The 22,511-nt window shown below is 36.4% G+C and overlaps 2 protein-coding genes across 2 annotated transcripts; both read right to left on the reverse strand.

The window, feature by feature from the left end:
* Nucleotides 1–234: 234 nt before the first annotated feature.
* pcsk9 (proprotein convertase subtilisin/kexin type 9) lies at nt 235–16,956 on the reverse strand. The gene is made up of 12 exons (XM_087783076.1): nt 16,660–16,956; nt 6,533–6,724; nt 5,444–5,576; nt 5,247–5,380; nt 5,044–5,185; nt 4,786–4,982; nt 4,537–4,720; nt 3,395–3,565; nt 3,192–3,340; nt 2,067–2,232; nt 670–836; nt 235–613 (listed from the first exon to the last, which is right to left on the reverse strand). Exons 1-12 carry the CDS (start codon nt 16,828–16,830, stop codon nt 443–445), a joined length of 1,977 nt encoding a protein of 658 aa, XP_087639202.1. The 5' UTR covers nt 16,831–16,956; the 3' UTR covers nt 235–442.
* A 1,946-nt stretch (nt 16,957–18,902) lies between these two features.
* bsnd (barttin CLCNK type accessory subunit beta) lies at nt 18,903–22,039 on the reverse strand. The gene is made up of 3 exons (XM_087783077.1): nt 21,824–22,039; nt 21,497–21,567; nt 18,903–19,115 (listed from the first exon to the last, which is right to left on the reverse strand). The coding sequence occupies exons 1-3, from the start codon at nt 21,998–22,000 to the stop codon at nt 19,010–19,012; spliced, it is 354 nt and encodes a 117-aa protein (XP_087639203.1). The 5' UTR covers nt 22,001–22,039; the 3' UTR covers nt 18,903–19,009.
* Nucleotides 22,040–22,511: the final 472 nt, after the last annotated feature.

Genomic DNA, 22,511 nt, shown 5'->3' on the forward strand with positions numbered 1-22,511 from the left:
GGTTTGGCCCTTGTGAGGTCAAAGATGTAGAAACTTAAAATTAATTTATTACTAGTCTTTAAATATGAATATTGGGTTTGGGTGAACTTTTGTTCTCCGCTGTTGTCGTTTCTCTGAGGATTTATTTCCCCCAAAAAGTTTCAATTAAATATAAAATATATTTGATCCGTTTTCTTTTGCGTGTCACTGTCTATAAAGACCATCCGAATAATCCCCCCAAAAAAAGACTGAAAATAAACAATCAGATATTTATTTCATCATGTCCACCAATACTAGTTTAATCTAGTTTTATTTAATAAAAAAAGATACAAAAATATTTGGTTACATCATTGAAGTGCGTGACGCGACAAAACAGTAGATACATGATCAATAGGTTGGACTTATCAAAGCAATAAATACTTGTTTTGCTTCTGTTGCACCACAGTACTATCATATGGTGACCTCACGGCTTCTGTGGACTGACCCGACAGCACACAGCGGCGCCGACTACCGGTCCGTCTGCGTCGTCACTGCGAACCCGACAGCTGTTGCCCTCCACAAATGATTGAGCGTTGCTGCCCGACACCGGCCTGCAGCTGGTGAGGGTCCAGCCCGCCTCACAGGAAGTCTCCGCCTACACAAAAGTTATTAGTAAGTAAGAACTTGTATTTACATTTGAAAGTGATCTACCATCGTCTTATCGGGCGATTCTCTTTCCAGCACTTTGCACTCCAGAGTTGGAGCGTGACAGCACACCAGCTGAGCGGCGACGCCACCCTGGGCGTCACAGTGACTCCTCTCTCTGGGATGTGGTGAAGACTGGGACTTCCTGCTTCCAGTGGGCTGGGACAGACATGCTGTAGGTAAAGAGATAAAGTACAGAGGTAAAGTCTTAGACACGTGTTTCCAACCAGTAAACATACATCTGTTCAAGTAGATTCGGAAAACCGTCATGAAAATTGGGAAAAAAGTCACAACCTTGTAAAAAACTTTTTTTTTACATCTTTTCAACGTAAAAATTTCACTTTTAGGTTGTCGTACATTTAAGATCAAGCTTTTTATCAGATATCAGCTTATTTCACATACGTACTTCAAATGGAAGAACTGGAAATGTGACACTGTCACTGTAATGTATCTTATGTTATTTTAATGTATCGTATTTTATTAACCTCTTTTTATTTATTTTACGTTATTTCATTCTTTTATTTCATAATGCCACCACAAACAAATCCTGTGTTGTGTTTACAACATTGGCAATAAAAGATTCTGATTTTGATTTTAATAACCCCTACATTGTTTTACTCCCATAATTCCCAAGGACTAAACAAATAAATCCTATTTTCAATTAGAAAATGAACAGGTACCTATAGTACCTACATAACTTGTTGTTTTTTTTATTATAAATTTAAGAGTAAAAAGGAAAATATATTTTAATTTGATGAATTAATTATTAAAATTCCTGTGTATTGTAATGTCTCTTATTTTATTTTAATTAAATGTGTTTATTTTATTATTCTATTTATTTTTAATTAATAATTAAATTGATTTCTGAAAAAAAAACGATACAGAATATTCCTCCACCTGTGAATTTAAAACCACATGTCTGACCTGCCACATCATTTTATATGGCATTATGTTGCTGAAAATGAAAGTACGACCCATAAAGGTTCCAAAAATAATCAAACCTATACAATGATGATTAAGATTGATTGACAGTAAAAAGGGAATATCACAATCAGACTCATACTTCCTGTAACAGACAGTTGTAAATATACTTTTTTTTCCCCATAACCTGGACTGTACAAAACATTTGGCCCCTTGTGTGATTCAGTTTAACAACCCATAACAAACCAGGAGAGAAGTTGTTAAAATTCTTTAAAACTTATTGTGTTGTTCATTCTTTTAAGATTCATACTTAAAGAAAAAGTGTATAAAACTAAATTATATACAGTAACATCACTTTTTGCTCAAATATCTGCAAATTTAAGGACCTCCACTGAACTAAAAAGGCATCAGCATCACATTGTAAAATGTAAATCTCAGTGTAATATTTGTCAAACATTTGTTGATCGTTGTGTGTAACATACCAGACACGTGTTGCTGCACATTCTCACACTTGGCGTCTTGCCCCGGGTGAGAACTAGGGCTGACCTGACACTGCAGGCCTCCCGTCACACAACAGCGGGCAACTGCGTACACACCCTGTCGCCCTGGACCGCTGTGGGCGACACACTCCATCTGGTCCCCGTTCACCTGCAGACAGGAACTCCTGTGTTATTTACAATGTGCCTTTTCTCGTGTTTGACTGTGTATCATATTGGAAACATGTGCCCCGGGGGCCCACAGTTGGCCCTCTGTCCAGATTAATGTGGTCCTCAAGGGTCAGTCTTTTTATGTATTCATTTACTAGTTCACCTGTGTCTTAAGGCCCGGGGGCTAATTCAGGCCCGCATGGTTATAGTATATGGGCCACCAGATAGTTGTATATTAAAGTTCATGTTGATATGTTTAAAGATATAACCTTTAAAGATGATTGTGTATAAGATAATATTAGGAACAGAGATGATGAATGTCAACAATTAAACAGAAACTTCCAAAAAAATTCAAAATGATGTTGAAGGAAAGGAATCGATATTTCAATCACACTTCCTCTCTCAAACATTTCTGTAAATTTACAAACATTTCGGCCTGCTATTCAAACGGTTCAAAGATTTTGAGTTTGACAGTCCTGAACAAGTTACTTTATTTTCACTTCAATTGGTGCAAAATTACAAACATGTTTCTTATACAAGATTTTCTGAAAAAATATTTACAGTTTTTATTTGTGATTTCTTGATCTTCCTGTTAATATATTTTTATTCAACCCTTGTGTTATCTCTGGGTCAAGATGAACGACCTCTGCCACTGCCTATGTATTTCTGGAAGCCAGGGAGGTCGTTCCCATTTACCCAGAGACTACACAAGGGATACAAGAAACACATTTGTTTTTGGGCCTAATATAATATCAGAATTTTCCCAATTATATCCTTATTATTTGAATTATGAAAACAGAAATAACAGTATAAAGAAAATAAGTGACGCACTTTTATAACTTTTCTTTCAGTAACCTTATTCATAAGACTTTAAAACCAAAGATCTACTGTGAAGGTTGTGAGGTTCTGCTTGTAAACGTACTTCAAGTTGTGTGTGGGTGGGTGAAGGACAAAGCTCACCGTGATAGTCTCTCCCTCGCCCACGCCGTCAGGAGCATAACTGCTGCAGCCCATCATCTCCTCCCGACCGCGACAGCGACTCACCGCCTTGTCTGACATGGCGACCCCTGACCTCTCTGACCACACAGACCGACACAGCAGCTCTCCACCTACACATCACATTCAAAGTTATCGTCCAACATGGAGTGGTGTGAGCCACTGACCCGTGAAGTTGTCGGGAGGCATGGCCGCCACCAGGTTGGCGGTCGTGATCCTCTGAGTGTCGGGCAGAGAGAGCAGGTTGATGGTGTTGCTGACGGAGTATCGCAGCATGAGGTGCAGGACCTGCAGCGGCGTGGCCTTCTGATTGGCTGACAGCAACACTGCTGCTACGCCTGCAGAAGAACACATTGATGCCATTGATCAAAATACAACAAACTTTACAGTCGTTTTTTTATAATCTAACTTTGCAATTTTCACTAACTTGATGATTCATTTCACACTATAGTTCAGACCTTAGGGCTACTTGTATGGACGTATATCAGTGCCATCAGAATATGGAATGATATATTGAAATATTGCTCTTTGTGCTTAATTATTTAAATAATTTAATTCAACAATTTATGTGTTCAAACTTTTGATTTGTTTATATCAAATAATTTAATTTATTTTCTTTTTAATTCTTTTTACAACTAGAGTGTACAATATTCGAATTCCAATCATTAAAAGGATTGTCGAAATTCAATATTATTTTAAGCCTTTTAAATTCAATATAAAAATGTTGGTATAAAAATGCCACCAGACAATAACCAAAATAGTATTGAGCTACTTGATCAAACTTTCAGCCAATCATGCGACGTGTAGATGATCATGTGACAATGTTGATGCGCAAGTAGCTCAGTTCTCTTTTAATATTGTCTTTTGACACTATGTTCATATTTAATTTAAAAGACTACAAAATACAAAATGTTAAATTTAAAAATATATATTTTAGCATTTTTTAATATTTTTACAAACTATGTGTAAAAAAAAGAATATATTCATTTTGAATATATTTGTTTTTATTACATTTATTTAAAAAATATATATATATGTTAACCCTTTTAATATATAAATTATTGAGTTATATTCTTACGATAAATCATTTAATTTGATGCTTAAAAATAAGAAAACAAAACATTCCAAATATTAGAATTTGAAATATTCTGATGGCACTGATATACTACCATACACATGTAGCAAACATTGAAACTGATCTATTGATCTAATTACACAGTAATATACATACTATAATTAATTAAAATATTTGAGCTTCACCTCTCATGAGTCTCTATTTAATGGAGTAGAGAATGTAAATGCTGTTAACCTGCAGCGTGAGCAGCGGCCTGAGACGTCCCACTGCGGGACGTGAAGCATGTGATGCAGTCGCTGCTGGCGCTGACGATGTCATCTCCGGGCGCGAATAGATCCACACACCTGCCGAAGTTGCTGCCCCCCGCTCCCTGTGACATCAGCTGGTCAGAGAAGTTGACCGCCCCCACGGTGATGACCTGCACGTACAAAAGAGTCAGTAGGTGGCGTGAGAGAGGGTGGATTCATGGAGGGTGTGACGGACCTCGGGTTCAGACGCTGGCGAGTACAGACAGGCGTCGTCTCTGTAGTTCCCGGCGGCAGCGATGACCGTCACGCCGCTCGCCACCATGTCCCGACACGCTGCGTTCAGCGACCGACTGAAGCCGCCGATGAAGGGAAGAAGGATGATGACGGCGTCCGGCGGTCGGGACTGTAAAGTGGCTCGGATGTACTCCAGGCCTGAGCGCCGATAAGAACGGATCAGTTTAGCTTGACAAGTCAGAGCAATGGACGAGCAGACCTGCCAGAGCTCCAGACACAGTCCCCTTCCCCTGACAGTTAAGGACCCGGACCAGGTTCACACCGGTGCCCGGAGCCACGCCCGAGTCTGACCCACTCACCACACCCGCCATGTGTGTTCCGTGACTGTCGCATTGACTCGCCTAGAGTGAAGAACAAACAATGTCAAATAAAAAAAACATTTTTAAAATGTACATTTGTTACCTGTCGGTGCACTCTGACTCCATCTTCCTCCGGAACGTTGTTGAAGTCTGTGACGAGCACTCGTCCCTCCACCTCTCTGTGAGAGGTCTGAACGCTGCCGTCCATCAGGTACACCTCCGCCATCCCTCCATCGTCTGCTCAACACATTTGTTTTACGGCTGAAAAGAAACATGCGTGGGAGTCTGTGAGTCACTTACTCGGGGGTCTGTAGGTCCCATTCTCAGAAGAGCCCCCGTGTGGCTGCAGCAACCTTTGCAGATTCCAGGGGGCGCTCTGGGAGAAGATAGACGAGTCCTCTTCTATGTAGTGGACATGAGGAAGTTTCATAGCCTGAAAGAAAAAACATTTCTCTGGTTTTGACGTTAGTTGATGATAAAGTTGTTGAAGATATTATTCCTGATTCATCTATTAAGTTTTCAAGCTATTTTTTCATGATGACGGAGAGAGGATGTCTCGTGCTTCATCTAAATATGATTGACATATTCAAATGATGGCGTGAAAAGGGATCAACTTGTCTGAATCATAGCTTGATTTGGATTAACAGTTCTTTGATTCATGTCACGCACAGATTAAAAACATCTGAATATTTTTGTGCATCATTTTCTGGGTTTGAGTGTTTTTATAAGGAAATCAATCAATTCTTGGAACATGAGGCTCCTGAACTGGTCTGCAGTGGAGGATGTTGCTGACACTGAGCTTAAGGCCAAGACTTATGGACATTTTTGGACGTTACAGAGGAATGTGAGCAAATATGAAAAAAATGTTACTTTCTTGACTGCAATATCCAACTATAATTATTTATTTGAATTTTCTGTAAAGATGATTAAATCCACATCCTTTCATCATGACTGATTATCAGTCTATTCAGTGCAAGTCATCTGAGTAATGTATGTACTGACTTATGTTGAGCAAATTTGATTAAAGTAGATCTTTTGGACTTGATCATTTTAAAAGTAGCTTGCGGACCTAAAAAGTGTGGGCACCCCTGATCACCCCATGTTCTGCTTTGCTCTTTTGGATCTGAACTGGGTTTTTTGGAGTGACAGAGCTGCTGTCGAGCATAAAAGACATGAATCTGCATCGGTCAGCGAAACCACTGAGACTTAAGAGACATTTCTTTTGATGAGAGCAGCGACTTATCCAGGCGAGCTGAAAATATCAAGTGTTCTGTGAGGCTATCGCTTGACTTGGTCCAGATCAAATTTGGTGATATTGAGGCGCCATGGCAGCATTTTTCTTCTGTGGAATATAATTAAAAACATCATAGGCTCTACACAATGTTTTACCAGATGTAGGACGTCGCTGCTCATCTTGACCAGGAAGCCGTGTAAAGCCCCCGAGTAGGTCTGCAGGATCTGCAGCAGGTGCCCTCTCTTGGCCGCTCTGGCCGTGAGCCTCCTGATGGTCCTCTGGACGTGAGACTCGTGTAAGCCTGGATGCAGCATCACCAGGTACTGACCTGGCATCCGCCATGTTGCCTGTGTTGGTGAGAAGAGACTCAATGTTTTAATGCTAACACTCATACAAACATGATGGCAAATATTAATAATACTTCCAACCAAGCATCAGTCGATACAGACACATTTCTGATTTGTGGTTTATTCATTTGTTTATTTTCTTGGACTAGCCATTTTAACAGTCATATTATGTCAGACAAAACAATGCATTAATTCATTTCCAAAAGTTTTGTAAAAAAAAAATGGTTTTCCTGTTATAAAGAATCATATGTTTCTTATATAGTTAAAAAGAGTCCAATTTTAAAAATATACAAAGTCGTAAATGTAACCCTGTGAACTGCAATTGCTGCTAACGTTCTTATTAACTAGCTAAGCATATAATAGTTTTTTTTCACATTTAACAAAACGATTCCGCTTTTACAACTACAGGTCATGGCCGCCCTATGACATGTCAGTAATGACACTTGAAAACATAATGATCTCGTAATAGCCAGAACATGTATTACAGGATGGTGCGGACATCAGGATTGCTAAATACATTATTTTATATTTATAGATAAAAAGTACACATTATTTCGTAACCCAAGAGGTGACATGAATGTAATCTTTTTATCTTTGGAGATTCACATCTTTAAACAACGATCATGTGCCACAATTAGTAGGGTTTTTTTTCAGAAAAATCCACAGATTACGTTTTTATCAAGCATGGGTAAAGAAACTTGGCACTGAAAGAAGAAGCATGTTTCAATAGTCGGTGCTAAGGAAGCATTTTGGTTTGTGCCACAAAAGAACCAAACTGCGATACACAGCCTCCAGCTGTAGCACTGCCGTCATCATTGATAGATGGGTAACATTTTCTTGCCTTTAGATTTGAGCTTGAACCTGCTACTGTCACAAGAGGACCCGTCCAAATTCCCCAAAAAAACAATGGTGATTCCACCTAGTGGCTAAACTAAAAACGACAGTGTTGAACATGAGGTACATGACTCAAAAAAAGACTTGTTCATGATTCGTGAAGCGGACTCGTCACCAAAATGAACTGTTAGCTGGTTGATATGAATATGAGCGATACTCAACCATCTCGAGGTATGGTACGAAAAGGAATATCTCGAGATGAAAATAACAAGACATGATTATCAGGAGGTACGAATATCTCAAAATATAAATATCACTAAATACGAATGTCAGGAGGTATGAATATCTTGATATATGAATATCACGAGGTAAAGACATATTGAGATATGAATATCAAGAGATACGAGTAACTTATATATGATTATTAGTAGATCATATAAATAACAGGAGATACGAATATCCCGAGATATTCATATAACGAGATACAAACATATCAAGATATGAATATCAGGAGAAACCAATATAACGATATACGAATATAACGAGATACGAACATTTCAGGATATGAATATCAGGAGATACGAATATCCTGAGATGTGAATATAACGAGATACAAACATTTAAATATTTGAATATCAGGAAATACGAATATCCTGAGATTTAAATGTAACGAGATACGAACATCTCAAGACATGAATATCAGGAGATATGAGTATAACGAGATACGAATATAACGAGATACGAACATTTCAGGATATGAATATCAGGAGATACGAATATCCTGAGATATGAATATAACGAGATACGAACATTTCAAGATATGAATATCAGGAGATACGAATATCCTGAGATACGAATATAACGAGATACGAACATCTCGAGATATGAATATCAGGAGATACGAATATCCTGAGATATGAATATAACGAGATACGAACATTTCATGATATGAATATCAGGAGATACGAATATCCTGAGATATGAATATAACGAGATACGAACATTTCAAGATATGAATATCAGGAGATACGAATATCCTGAGATACGAATATAACGAGATACGAACATCTCAAGATATGAATATCAGGAGATACGAATATCCTGAGATATTCATATAACGAGATACGAACATTTCATGATATGAATATCAGGAGATACGAATATCCTGAGATATTCATATAACGAGATACGAACATTTCAAGATATGAATATCAGGAGATACGAATATCCTGAGATATTCATATAACGAGATACGAACATTTCAAGATATGAATATCAGGAGATACGAATATAACGAGATACGAACATTTCAAGATATGAATATCAGGAGATATGAATATCCTGAGATATAAATATAACGAGATACGAGCATCTCAAGATATGAATATCAGGAGATACGAATATCCTGAGATATTCATATAACGAGATACGAACATTTCAAGATATGAATAGCAGGAGATACGAATATAACGAGATACGAACATTTCAAGATATGAATATCAGGAGATACGAATATCCTGAGATGTGACTATTACGAGATACGAACATTTCAAGATATGAATATCAGGAGATACGAATATCCTGAGATACGAACATTTCAAGATATGAATATCAGGAGATACGAATATCCTGAGATGTAACTATTACGAGATACGAACATTTCAAGATATGAATATCAGGAGATACGAATATCCTGAGATATTCATATAACGAGATACGAACATTTCAAGATATGAATATCAGGAGATACGAATATCCTGAGATGTGACTATTACGAGATACGAACATTTCATGATATGAATATCAGGAGATACGAATATCCTGAGATATGAATATAACGAGATACGAACATTTCAAGATATGAATATCAGGAGATACGAATATCCTGAGATACGAATATAACGAGATACGAACATCTCAAGATATGAATATCAGGAGATACGAATATCCTGAGATATTCATATAACGAGATACGAACATTTCATGATATGAATATCAGGAGATACGAATATCCTGAGATATTCATATAACGAGATACGAACATTTCAAGATATGAATATCAGGAGATACGAATATCCTGAGATATTCATATAACGAGATACGAACATTTCAAGATATGAATATCAGGAGATACGAATATAACGAGATACGAACATTTCAAGATATGAATATCAGGAGATATGAATATCCTGAGATATAAATATAACGAGATACGAGCATCTCAAGATATGAATATCAGGAGATACGAATATCCTGAGATATTCATATAACGAGATACGAACATTTCAAGATATGAATAGCAGAAGATACGAATATAACGAGATACGAACATTTCAAGATATGAATATCAGGAGATACGAATATCCTGAGATGTGACTATTACGAGATACGAACATTTCAAGATATGAATATCAGGAGATACGAATATCCTGAGATACGAACATTTCAAGATATGAATATCAGGAGATACGAATATCCTGAGATGTAACTATTACGAGATACGAACATTTCAAGATATGAATATCAGGAGATACGAATATCCTGAGATATTCATATAACGAGATACGAACATTTCAAGATATGAATATCAGGAGATACGAATATCCTGAGATGTGACTATTACGAGATACGAACATTTCAAGATATGAATATCAGGAGATACGAATATCCTGAGATATTCATATAACGAGATACGAACATTTCAAGATATGAATATCAGGAGATACGAATATAACGAGATACGAACATTTCAAGATATGACTATCAGGAGATACGAATATAACGAGATACGAATATAGCGAGATACGAACATTTCAGGATATGAATATCAGGAGATACGAATATACTGAGATATTCATATAACGAGATACGAACATTTCAAGATATGAATATCAGGAGATACGAATATAACGAGATACAAACATTTCAAGATATGAATATCAGGAGATACGAATATCCTGAGATATGAATATAACGAGATACGAACATTTCAAGATATTAATATCAGGAGATACGAATATAACGAGATACGAACATTTCAAGATATGAATATCAGGAGATACGAATATCCTGAGATGTGACTATTACGAGATACGAACATTTCAAGATATGAATATCAGGAGATACGAATATCCTGAGATATTCATATAACGAGATACGAACATTTCAAGATATGAGTATCAGGAGATACGAATATCCTGAGATGTGACTATTACGAGATACGAACATTTCAAGATATGAATATCAGGAGATACGAATATCCTGAGATATTCATATAACGAGATACGAACATTTCAAGATATGAATATCAGGAGATACGAATATAACGAGATACGAACATTTCAAGATATGACTATCAGGAGATACGAATATGACGAGATACAAATATAGCGCGATACGAACATTTCAGGATATGAATATCAGGAGATACGAATATCCTGAAATATTCATATAACGAGATACGAACATTTCAAGATATGAATATCAGGAGATACGAATATAACGAGATACGAACATTTCAAGATATGAATATCAGGAGATACGAATATCCTGAGATATGAATATAACGAGATACGAACATTTCAAGATATGAATATCAGGAGATACGAATATAACGAGATACGAACATTTCAAGATATGAATATCAGGAGACATGAATATCCTGAGATATAAATATAACGAGATACGAGCATCTCAAGATATGAATATCAGGAGATACGAATATCCTGAGATATTCATATAACGAGACACGAACATTTCAAGATATGAATATCAGGAGATACGAATATAACGAGATACGAACATTTCAAGATATGAATATCAGGAGATACAAATATCCTGAGATGTGACTATTACGAGATACGAACATTTCAGGATATGAATATCAGGAGATACGAATATCCTGAGCTATTCATATAACGAGATACGAACATTTCAAGATATGAATATCAGGAGATACGAATATAACGAGATACGAACATTTCAAGATATGAATATCAGGAGATACGAATATAACGAGATGCAAACATTTCAAGATATGAATATCAGGAGATACGAATATCCTGAGATATGAATATAACGAGATACGAACATTTCAAGATATGAATATCAGGAGATACGAATGTAACGAGATACGAACATTTCAAGATATGAATATCAGGAGATACGAATATCCTGAGATGTGAATACAACGAGATACGAACATTTCAAGATATGAATATCAGGAGATACGAATATAACGAGATACGAATATAGCGAGATACGAACATTTCAGGATATGAATATCAGGAGATACGAATATCCTGAGATGTGAATACAACGAGATACGAACATTTCAAGATATGAATATCAGGAGTTATGAATATCCTGCGATATAAATATAACGAGATACGAGCATCTCAAGATATGAATATCAGGAGATACGAATATCCTGAGATGTGACTATTACGAGATACGAACATTTCAAGATATGAATATCAGGAGATACGAATATCCTGAGATATTCATATAACGAGATACGAATATCCTGAGATATTCATATAACGAGATACGAACATTTCAAGATATGAATATCAGGAGATACGAATATAACGAGATACGAACATTTCAAGATATGAATATCAGGAGATACGAATATAACGAGATACGAACATTTCAAGATATGAATATCAGGAGATATGAATATCCTGAGATATAAATATAACGAGATACGAGCATCTCAAGATATGAATATCAGGAGATACGAATATCCTGAGATATTCATATAACGAGATACGAACATTTCAAGATATGAATATCAGGAGATACGAATATAACGAGATACGAACATTTCAAGATATGAACATCAGGAGATACGAATATCCTGAGATATTCATATAACGAGATACGAACATTTCAAGATATGAATATCAGGAGATACGAATATAACGAGATACGAACATTTCAAGACATGAATATCAGGAGATACGAATATCCTGAGATATGAATATATCGAGATACGAACATTTCAAGATATGAATATCAGGAGATACGAATATCCTGAGATATGACTATTACGAGATACAAACATTTCAATATATGAATATCAGGAGATACGAATATAACGAGATACGAACATTTCAAGATATGAATATCAGGAGATATGAATATCCTGAGATATAAATATAACGAGATACGAGCATCTCAAGATATGAATATCAGGAGATACGAATATAACGAGATACGAATATTTCAAGATATGAATATCAGGAGATACGAATATCCTGAGATGTGACTATTACGAGATACGAACATTTCAAGATATGAATATCAGGAGATACGAATATCCTGAGATATTCATATAACGAGATACGCACATTTCAAGATATGAATATCAGGAGATACGAATATAACGAGATACGAATATTTCAAGATATGAATATCAGGAGATACGAATATCCTGAGATGTGACTATTACGAGATACGAACATTTCAAGATATGAATATCAGGAGATACGAATATAACGAGATACGAACATTTCAAGATATGAATATCAGGAGATACGAATATAACGAGATACGAACATTTCAAGATATGAATATCAGGAGATACGAATATAACGAGATGCAAACATTTCAAGATATGAATATCAGGAGATACGAATATCCTGAGATATGAATATAACGAGATACGAACATTTCAAGATATGAATATCAGGAGATACGAATGTAACGAGATACGAACATTTCAAGATATGAATATCAGGAGATACGAATATCCTGAGATGTGAATACAACGAGATACGAACATTTCAAGATATGAATATCAGGAGATACGAATATAACGAGATACGAATATAGCGAGATAAGAACATTTCAGGATATGAATATCAGGAGATACGAATCCTGAGATGTGAATACAACGAGATACGAACATTTCAAGATATGAATATCAGGAGTTATGAATAGCCTGCGATATAAATATAACGAGATACGAGCATCTCAAGATATGAATATCAGGAGATACGAATATCCTGAGATGTGACTATTACGAGATACGAACATTTCAAGATATGAATATCAGGAGATACGAATATCCTGAGATATTCATATAACGAGATACGAATATCCTGAGATATTCATATAACGAGATACGAACATTTCAAGATATGAATATCAGGAGATACGAATATAACGAGATACGAACATTTCAAGATATGAATATCAGGAGATACGAATATAACGAGATACGAACATTTCAAGATATGAATATCAGGAGATATGAATATCCTGAGATATAAATATAACGAGATACGAGCATCTCAAGATATGAATATCAGGAGATACGAATATCCTGAGATATTCATATAACGAGATACGAACATTTCAAGATATGAATATCAGGAGATACGAATATAACGAGATACGAACATTTCAAGATATGAATATCAGGAGATACGAATATCCTGAGATATTCATATAACGAGATACGAACATTTCAAGATATGAATATCAGGAGATAAGAATATAACGAGATACGAACATTTCAAGACATGAATATCAGGAGATACGAATATCCTGAGATATGAATATATCGAGATACGAACATTTCAAGATATGAATATCAGGAGATACGAATATCCTGAGATATGACTATTACGAGATACAAACATTTCAAGATATGAATATCAGGAGATACGAATATAACGAGATACGAACATTTCAAGATATGAATATCAGGAGATATGAATATCCTGAGATATAAATATAACGAGATACGAGCATCTCAAGATATGAATATCAGGAGATACGAATATCCTGAGATATTCATATAACGAGATACGAACATTTCAAGATATGAATATCAGGAGATACGAATATAACGAGATACGAATATTTCAAGATATGAATATCAGGAGATACGAATATCCTGAGATGTGACTATTACGAGATACGAACATTTCAAGATATGAATATCAGGAGATACGAATATCCTGAGATATTCATATAACGAGATACGCACATTTCAAGATATGAATATCAGGAGATACGAATATCCTGAGATGTGACTATTACGAGATACGAACATTTCAAGATATGAATATCAGGAGATACGAATATCCTGAGATATACATATAACGAGATACGAACATTTCAAGATATGAATATCAGGAGATACGAATATAACGAGATACGAACATTTCAAGACATGAATATCAGGAGATACGAATATCCTGAGATATGAATATATCGAGATACGAACATTTCAAGATATGAATATCAGGAGATACGAATATCCTGAGATATGACTATTACGAGATACGAACATTTCAAGATATGAATATCAGGAGATACGAATATAACGAGATACGCACATTTCAAGATATGAATATCAGGAGATACGAATATCCTGAGATATGACTATTACGAGATACGAACATTTCAAGATATGAATATCAGGAGATACAAATATAACGAGATACGAACATTTCAAGATATGAATATCAGGAGATACGAATATAACGAGATACGAACATTTCAAGATATGAATATCAGGAGATACGAATATCCTGAGATATTCATATAACGAGATACGCACATTTCAAGATATGAATATCAGGAGATACGAATATCCTGAGATGTGACTATTACGAGATACGAACATTTCAAGATATGAATATCAGGAGATACGAATATCCTGAGATATACATATAACGAGATACGAACATTTCAAGATATGAATATCAGGAGATACGAATATAACGAGATACGAACATTTCAAGACATGAATATCAGGAGATACGAATATCCTGAGATATGAATATATCGAGATACGAACATTTCAAGATATGAATATCAGGAGATACGAATATCCTGAGATATGACTATTACGAGATACGAACATTTCAAGATATGAATATCAGGAGATACGAATATAACGAGATACGAACATTTCAAGATATGAATATCAGGAGATACGAATATCCTGAGATATGACTATTACGAGATACGAACATTTCAAGATATGAATATCAGGAGATACAAATATAACGAGATACGAACATTTCAAGATATGAATATCAGGAGATACGAATATAACGAGATACGAACATTTCAAGATATGAATATCAGGAGATACGAATATCCTGAGATATTCATATAACGAGATACGAACATTTCAAGATATGAATATCAGGAGATACGAATATCCTGAGATATTCATATAACGAGATACGAACATCTCAAGATATGAATATCAGGAGATACGAATGTCCTGAGATGTGAATATAACGAGATACGAACATTTCAAGATATGAATATCAGGAGATACGAATATCCTGAGATATTCATATAACGAGATACGAACATTTCAAGATATGAATATCAGGAGATACGAATATCCTGAGATATTCATATAACGAGATACGAACATTTCAAGATATGAATATCAGGAGATACGAATATAACGAGATACGAACATTTCAAGATATGAATATCAGGAGATACGAATATCCTGAGATATTCATATAACGAGATACGAACATCTCAAGATATGAATATCAGGAGATACGAATGTCCTGAGATGTGAATATAACGAGATACGACCATCTTGAGTTATGACTATCAAGACATAAGAATATCTTGGTTTATGAATATAACGAGATATCAACATATGACTATCACAAGATAGGATTATGACAACTATGAACATCTCATTATATGAATACCACAATATACGAAATCTCTATTTAAACCATGAAACATATCCTTGTTTGTCTTTCTTGGCATCAAAAAAATAGTCCATGTATTTTGTAAAAATGACTAAAAAGTGTTAAATTATATTTAGAATGTCAGTGGAACATAACATGTTAACATGATATGTTTTTCCAACACTTTAGATCAGAATGATTAGTAAGATGATCCACCTTTCGGCTCATGTACTTGGAATCCATAAGTTGAATACAAAGAGAACTTGTAAAGTACCTGGAGTGATTTCTATGGTTGCTGTGACGTCATGCGTTGAAATGGAATTCGTAGGTAAAATTATATTTTCTGTAAATACGTTTATAATCTCGTCTGGACGCGGAGCAGACACAGTTGTGTTGCACATGACAGTCTGGTACCTTGTTGCACCTGAGGAACTCTGCGGTGGGTCCGGACCCGCTCTCAGGTTGGGTCTGGTCCTCGTGGATCAGGTCCAGGATCAAGTCATCCTCGGGTTCGTGGTGCGCGCTCACGGCCAGAAACACGCACAGACCCAGCGTCCAGCCCGCCCACGCGGAGGTGACACGCATTCTCTCCACTGTCGTCCCGCGGAACCAGCAACTCTCAGCTGACTTGTGTCCGGAGGTCTCGGTTCCGAGTGAGTGTCGGCTGGGCTGCGAGCATCTGTCCTCCTGGATCCAACAATTGAAGCTTATAATTGGAGGCGGGGCCACGTGACGTCACCGAAGCTCACGCCACCGCTTTTGTATCGAATGATTGTCGTGATTTAACAAAACACCTCAGAGCAGGAGTCGAGTTTCAGGTCCGACGAGTCTTCCTCCTGCAGGAACTACATCTGCACACTTCTACTGACTTCATTATGACCACCAGGAACTTTCATCCTGCTCTTTCTGATTGATTTTTGATCTACTTTATTCAGAGACTTCTTCAGCAAATAAAGTATATTCATGCGGACCACTTGTTTTATACTAAAATTGAACTAGTATTCTTGCAAATATACTTTTGAAAAGCTTAGGGGGGAAAGTATACTCATTTTATACTAAAATTGAAGCTGTATAAAGTTGTTTTTTTTACATCCCTTAGCAAAAATAAGTATAATAAAGTGTAATATGAGTATACTTGTGAAATACTAAAACTGAAGAAGTATATTTGAAGTTTATTTTTGACATACTATGCTTTAAAATATTACACCATAGTATACGTATACTTAATCTATTTTAAGTACATATAACTACTTTTTTCATTGGGTAACTGTATTATTGTGGTGATACAGAAGTAAATTGTGCAAAGGATTATGGGAGGGGGGGATTGGTGGTAGAATTTATTATTTATTTTGTGTAACTAACATACATACATTTGCTTTGAGGTATACCATTAAAAATCTACATGTGTAGATCATGTAGTGCTGGAGTCATAGCAGGTGCTATATGTGATCATTTGCATTGTGTAAGACATACACATGCGATTGTAAAAGCTCATCTGCAAACTTAACAGCTCGACTACCAAACTGTTTGGTTGGAGGATATTCACTAACATGACAGTGAAAACAAATGGATACAATACCAATGCATATTTTATTCTTCAGGCACTTTAAAACATGTGTTGGCCACTAGGTGTTGTACAAAAGTGAATAAAACAAACAACAATATACAAAACATCAATAATAAAATACAATAAGAAAGCTAAGAACATGTAAAACCATGAGAAAATACTCCTAAATTAAGCGTATAAAATAGCACAAGAGTTTGAGTGCTTGGATGAGTAGTAGTAGTAGTAGTAGTAGCTTGGAAGTAGTTTTAAAAATGTAGTCTGCACTGCTTCAAAATGATCTCATTTTTGCCTGTAGTTTTGGTTGTCATTTATTTTGTGCGCCAATGGAATACATTGAACATAAATGTCATACTTATTTCAAAAAGTAGGTCATTATCGTGTCAACCTGCGGATCAGCTGCCTTTGAAAACGAAAAACATACTTTAAAGTAGCACCGCAGAGGATTGAACAGGCATTATCCAACACACCTGTGAAAATCAAGATGACTCACATTAATACTTAGCATGACATGCTCACTTATTTATCTCTTCAATTTAAATTTCAACTTGTGGAATGAAGAACATTAAGGTGTTACAAAGAAAAAAAATGGAAGTTGGTATATTTTGATATTGTCATGCTTTACCAAGATCAAATACAAGTAGTTTATAAAATAAATATATATTTTACAAATCGTATTTGGTAGAACAGGAGTTTCCTAATAACGTAGTCGTTGCAAAAATCATTCCACACAAACAAAAAAATAAAATTCATGAGCTTAAATGATATCAGAAAATCTATTATCTCAATCGTCTTTAGTCACTAACTGAGGAAGTATTTATAACTATGATTATATATACCGGTACACTGCATATTATTCTGTTCTCTTGCTCTTCTTCTATATATATATATATATATATATATATATATACGTTTATTTAATATCACGTTTTTTTCGATTAAAAAAGGTATATTCTCTATTTAAACGTTCTTTTTCAAAATCTATCTCCATTGGCTCCGACTTTAGCAGTCTTCCAACAATTTCTCTGATGTAGATACTAGTGCCCTCTACTGGATTTAACTTGCGTTGCAAATTTTTTTTTTTTTGTCAATCTTTGAATATTTAATTTAAAATGAAGCTTTTTTCCAACCACCTATACCACCAAATACAACAGGATTCAGCCAAAGATCTGGGGGTTCAGATCTGTAGGTCCTCTGGTGTCAGAGCAGGTTCAATGTGGGACAGCTGTGTGACTTCAGAACCTCTGGGAGAAGACGAGGGCTGCTCCACTTGTGGTCTACGACAGCCGTCTGAGCCTCAGCGTGTCTAAAACATAATCAAGAATAATGTGGGCGGGAGATGAGAGTAAAGATGGAAATAGACAAGAACACGTCCAGCTTTTTCAGCCTCATTTTTTCCAGCGATTTGCTGAGCGAGCACGTCTTTATCAGGCCTGCCTTGGATAATTGGAGACGTTCACACGCTGCTCAACAACCTCTCATCACTAACCAGGAGATCAAGAGCTTTAATCAAAGCCATAATAACAGTCAGAGACTGATGAAAAGCTTCTCTCCACCCCCTACTTTTTCAATCTCCCTGCCCTTCATTCACCTTCTTCTGGCTATTACTTCTCCCTCTCGTTCTGCCGGAGTCATCAGTGGAGGAATCATGGAGCGTGCTCGGGTTTTTTACCTTGATTCAAACACATTAGGCGGAGGGAGCCACAGACGTACCACAGAGAGTCACTAATGGATGAGCGAGCTCTCATCACAGCATCAGTACCTCTGTGTGGAAGCGTAGGTGTAAAACTAGTAGCTCTCTAGCTTGAGTTTGTGAAGCTGCCGAGTTCCCTCAGTCCATAAAACGTGGAGTAAGTAGATACAATCCTCGAATGAAGAACCTTTTTTAAAAAAAACATGGACAAGTTCAACATTGGCATTATATTCACAGCCCGAACTTTTGATAAAAACAGTACAAATAAATCATACTTTTTTTCTTTTTTTTTACTTATTTTCACTAGTATATAGGTTAGTCTTTTATGTAACCTTGACGGAAACAAGTGTCTTGATGTGCCATAAATCGCATGATAATGTTTTTCTAAAATAAAACACTTTCAGACAGTAATGATCAATAGAACGAAATTATATAAAATCTTTTTTTTTCTGTGTGACACTGTAACAAATGTCTCATGAAACAGTGGAGGCCGTGTTTTTATGCACTGAATGGGCTACCTTTGATGACTTCACATCCCTGTAGAAAATAACCTTTCAGAGATATTTACCTTTGTGATTTGTATTCATGGGATATTTATTAGAACTAAAATCTGTTAAAAACATTTTGAAACTAAATTGAGACATCATATCATACTAAATAAATCAGCTAATGAGGTATCATGATACAGTGTCTTCACTTTGAAAGACCACTAGATGTCACTCACAGTCAAAAAAATCATGCCAGGTCTGATTATTGAATTAGGAGATCAGAGCTAAAGCAGAGTGACATCTAGGGGTCTTTCACGCCATAGCTCAGATGGTACAGTGGTTGGCTTGTGGCTTGAGAAGTTTCTGGTTCAATCCCAGCTCCAGATGAGATTGTGGCGTTATATTTGATAGTTAAGGAGCCAAAATCCGGGCCAACTAGTCTATTTACGTGTCCCTCTAGATACTTGGGTCAAATCAAAGCAGATGAATGTTCATGTTGATACGGTCAAGATGTCATTGTTTCATATAAGATTAGGATCAGATCAAATGGATTTCAAATATTATACAGAGAATAAGATTTAAACTCATTTTGCAGGAGAGTAATTTGAGTGTTTGGTGAATGAGTAAATATAAACTGAGCTTTCAAGAATAAAACAATATCTTAATCCAACTGTTTTTCCACTTGATTGATTAAAATATCATTGTTAATGTAGGTGTAATAATCTTTTAACTCACATGCAGTTTATATTAGTAGTAGTAGTAGTTTAACAATTCATTCTTTCCACCAATGACTATTTTCAAGTGTTTGACTGTGGCATTGCATTGTGGGACTTGGACTTTGCAGAGCTCCTTGGTGGCAGGTATACATCAAGCATTTTAAAATACATCAGAGGTTCGATCTGGTTTGTGGGTCGGGAGTTGGTTCTGACAGTTTCCTCTCACGCATCACTGGTACCAGACCACCCTGCAGAGGCAGGACCAGGTTATGGTGATTAAATTCCAACTGCCTCAGACTCGAGTCAGGTCTGGATAAAATGCCCCGAAAAGATGGAAGCCTAGTAATCCCTGAAGAAACCCAGGAAGTATTTTCCATGTCTTTAATTCCATTAATATTTAATAGTCCTGCTTTGATGAGTGATGTTTGAACATCCATCAAACCCTGTGAGACCATTTTCTCTTTTTCTTTCCTCTTCAAATGAGCCGTCGCCTTATATAATATTAATGGGCTGTGTGTGTGTTTCTGTCTGTGTGTGTGTGTCTGTCTGTCGTGTGTGGGTGTGTGTGTGTGTTTGTGTCTGTCGATGTGTGCGTGTGTGTGTCTGTGTGTGTGTGTCTGTGTGTGTGGGGGTGTGTGTGTCTGTCGGTGTGTGTGTGTTCGTGGGTGTGTGTCTGTCGATGTGTGTGTGCGTGTGTATCACTGTGTATGTGTAGGTGTTTCTGTGTGTGTGTGTGTGTCGGCGTGTGTTCGTGTGTGTGTGTGTGTTTGTGTATGTGAGTGTTCACTACCTCTCTTTTTTGGTATCAGTGCACATCAGCTCCTCCAGATTCACTCCTTCCATCACAGGAGTCAAAATGACCTAGTGAACAGACTCCTGTTACCAGATACACCACACACTTGCACACACAGACACACACACACTTACACACTCACATAAAAACACACATGCAATATTTCAAAAATACAATATGAAAAGAAGCATATTTTATATGTTTCGTAAGAAAAAAAAATAATCTTAAAATTGTTTTAATGTTAAAATCACAAACTCACACACACACAAACAGATTAACACACACACAGACTTACACACACAACTACACACGCACAGCATCTACCTTGGGGTAACACTGGCAGAGGCTCCACACAGTCCCGACAGCGATCATGGTGACACCCAGCACACACATGGTGACGTAGACGTGGACTCTCTCCTGAGTCATGATGAACAGGCCGAAGGCCGACACACACAGGCCCGCCACGATGAGCCCATAGCGGTATGGTTTTCCCTCCACCATGGTCCAGTCCGCTAGAGAACCTGTTGTACAGTGTGAACATGTGTGTGTCTGTGGGGCGCGGGTGCAGGTTCCAGTCTGCTGCTCATTACAGCCTGCAGACTCTGTGGACAAGGTCAGGTGTACAGTTGCAGGTGTGTTTACCTCCGAGGTCACCTTCCCTCTGGATAGAGCTCTTCTGATCACTGATTAGAGCTTGTGAGCGGAGCTCTGACCGACTCTTCATCTCAGCTGCCTTATTATGTTTACCACTTTATACTCTGTACAAACATCTCCATACAGCAAACACACAGTAAAAACAGGTAATAATAACAACATGAGAGCCAAACAAATACAAATTGAATTGATGAACACACAGAGTTAAATATTAAATATCATGGGTTAATAGTCAATAGTCACAATAATATCTAGATGTTACAAGCCGATTAATAAATGATGGCTTATTTAAACAACATATTTTAGGGCGATAAAATACATCTGTATATATACGGTATATGTAATTATATTAGACTGT

The sequence above is a fragment of the Callionymus lyra genome, chromosome 2, assembly GCF_982586985.1.
Source record: "Callionymus lyra chromosome 2, fCalLyr1.hap1.1, whole genome shotgun sequence".
NCBI classification, from domain to species: domain Eukaryota; kingdom Metazoa; phylum Chordata; class Actinopteri; order Syngnathiformes; family Callionymidae; genus Callionymus; species Callionymus lyra.

Coding starts and splice junctions, on each gene's coding strand:
- pcsk9 (XM_087783076.1), bottom strand. CDS start 16,830: ATGCGTGTCACCTCCGCGTGGGCGGGCTGGACGCTGGGTCTGTGCGTG. Junction 5,577..6,532: donor GCAGCGACGTCCTACATCTG/GTAAAACATTGT, acceptor TTTTTCTTTCAG/GCTATGAAACTTCCTCATGT. Junction 837..2,066: donor TGTGCAGCAACACGTGTCTG/GTATGTTACACA, acceptor CTTTACCTACAG/CATGTCTGTCCCAGCCCACT.
- bsnd (XM_087783077.1), bottom strand. CDS start 22,000: ATGGTGGAGGGAAAACCATACCGCTATGGGCTCATCGTGGCGGGCCTG. Junction 21,568..21,823: donor TCTGCCAGTGTTACCCCAAG/GTAGATGCTGTG, acceptor TCTGTTCACTAG/GTCATTTTGACTCCTGTGAT. Junction 19,116..21,496: donor ACTGATACCAAAAAAGAGAG/GTAGTGAACACT, acceptor ATTATGTTTTAG/ACACGCTGAGGCTCAGACGG.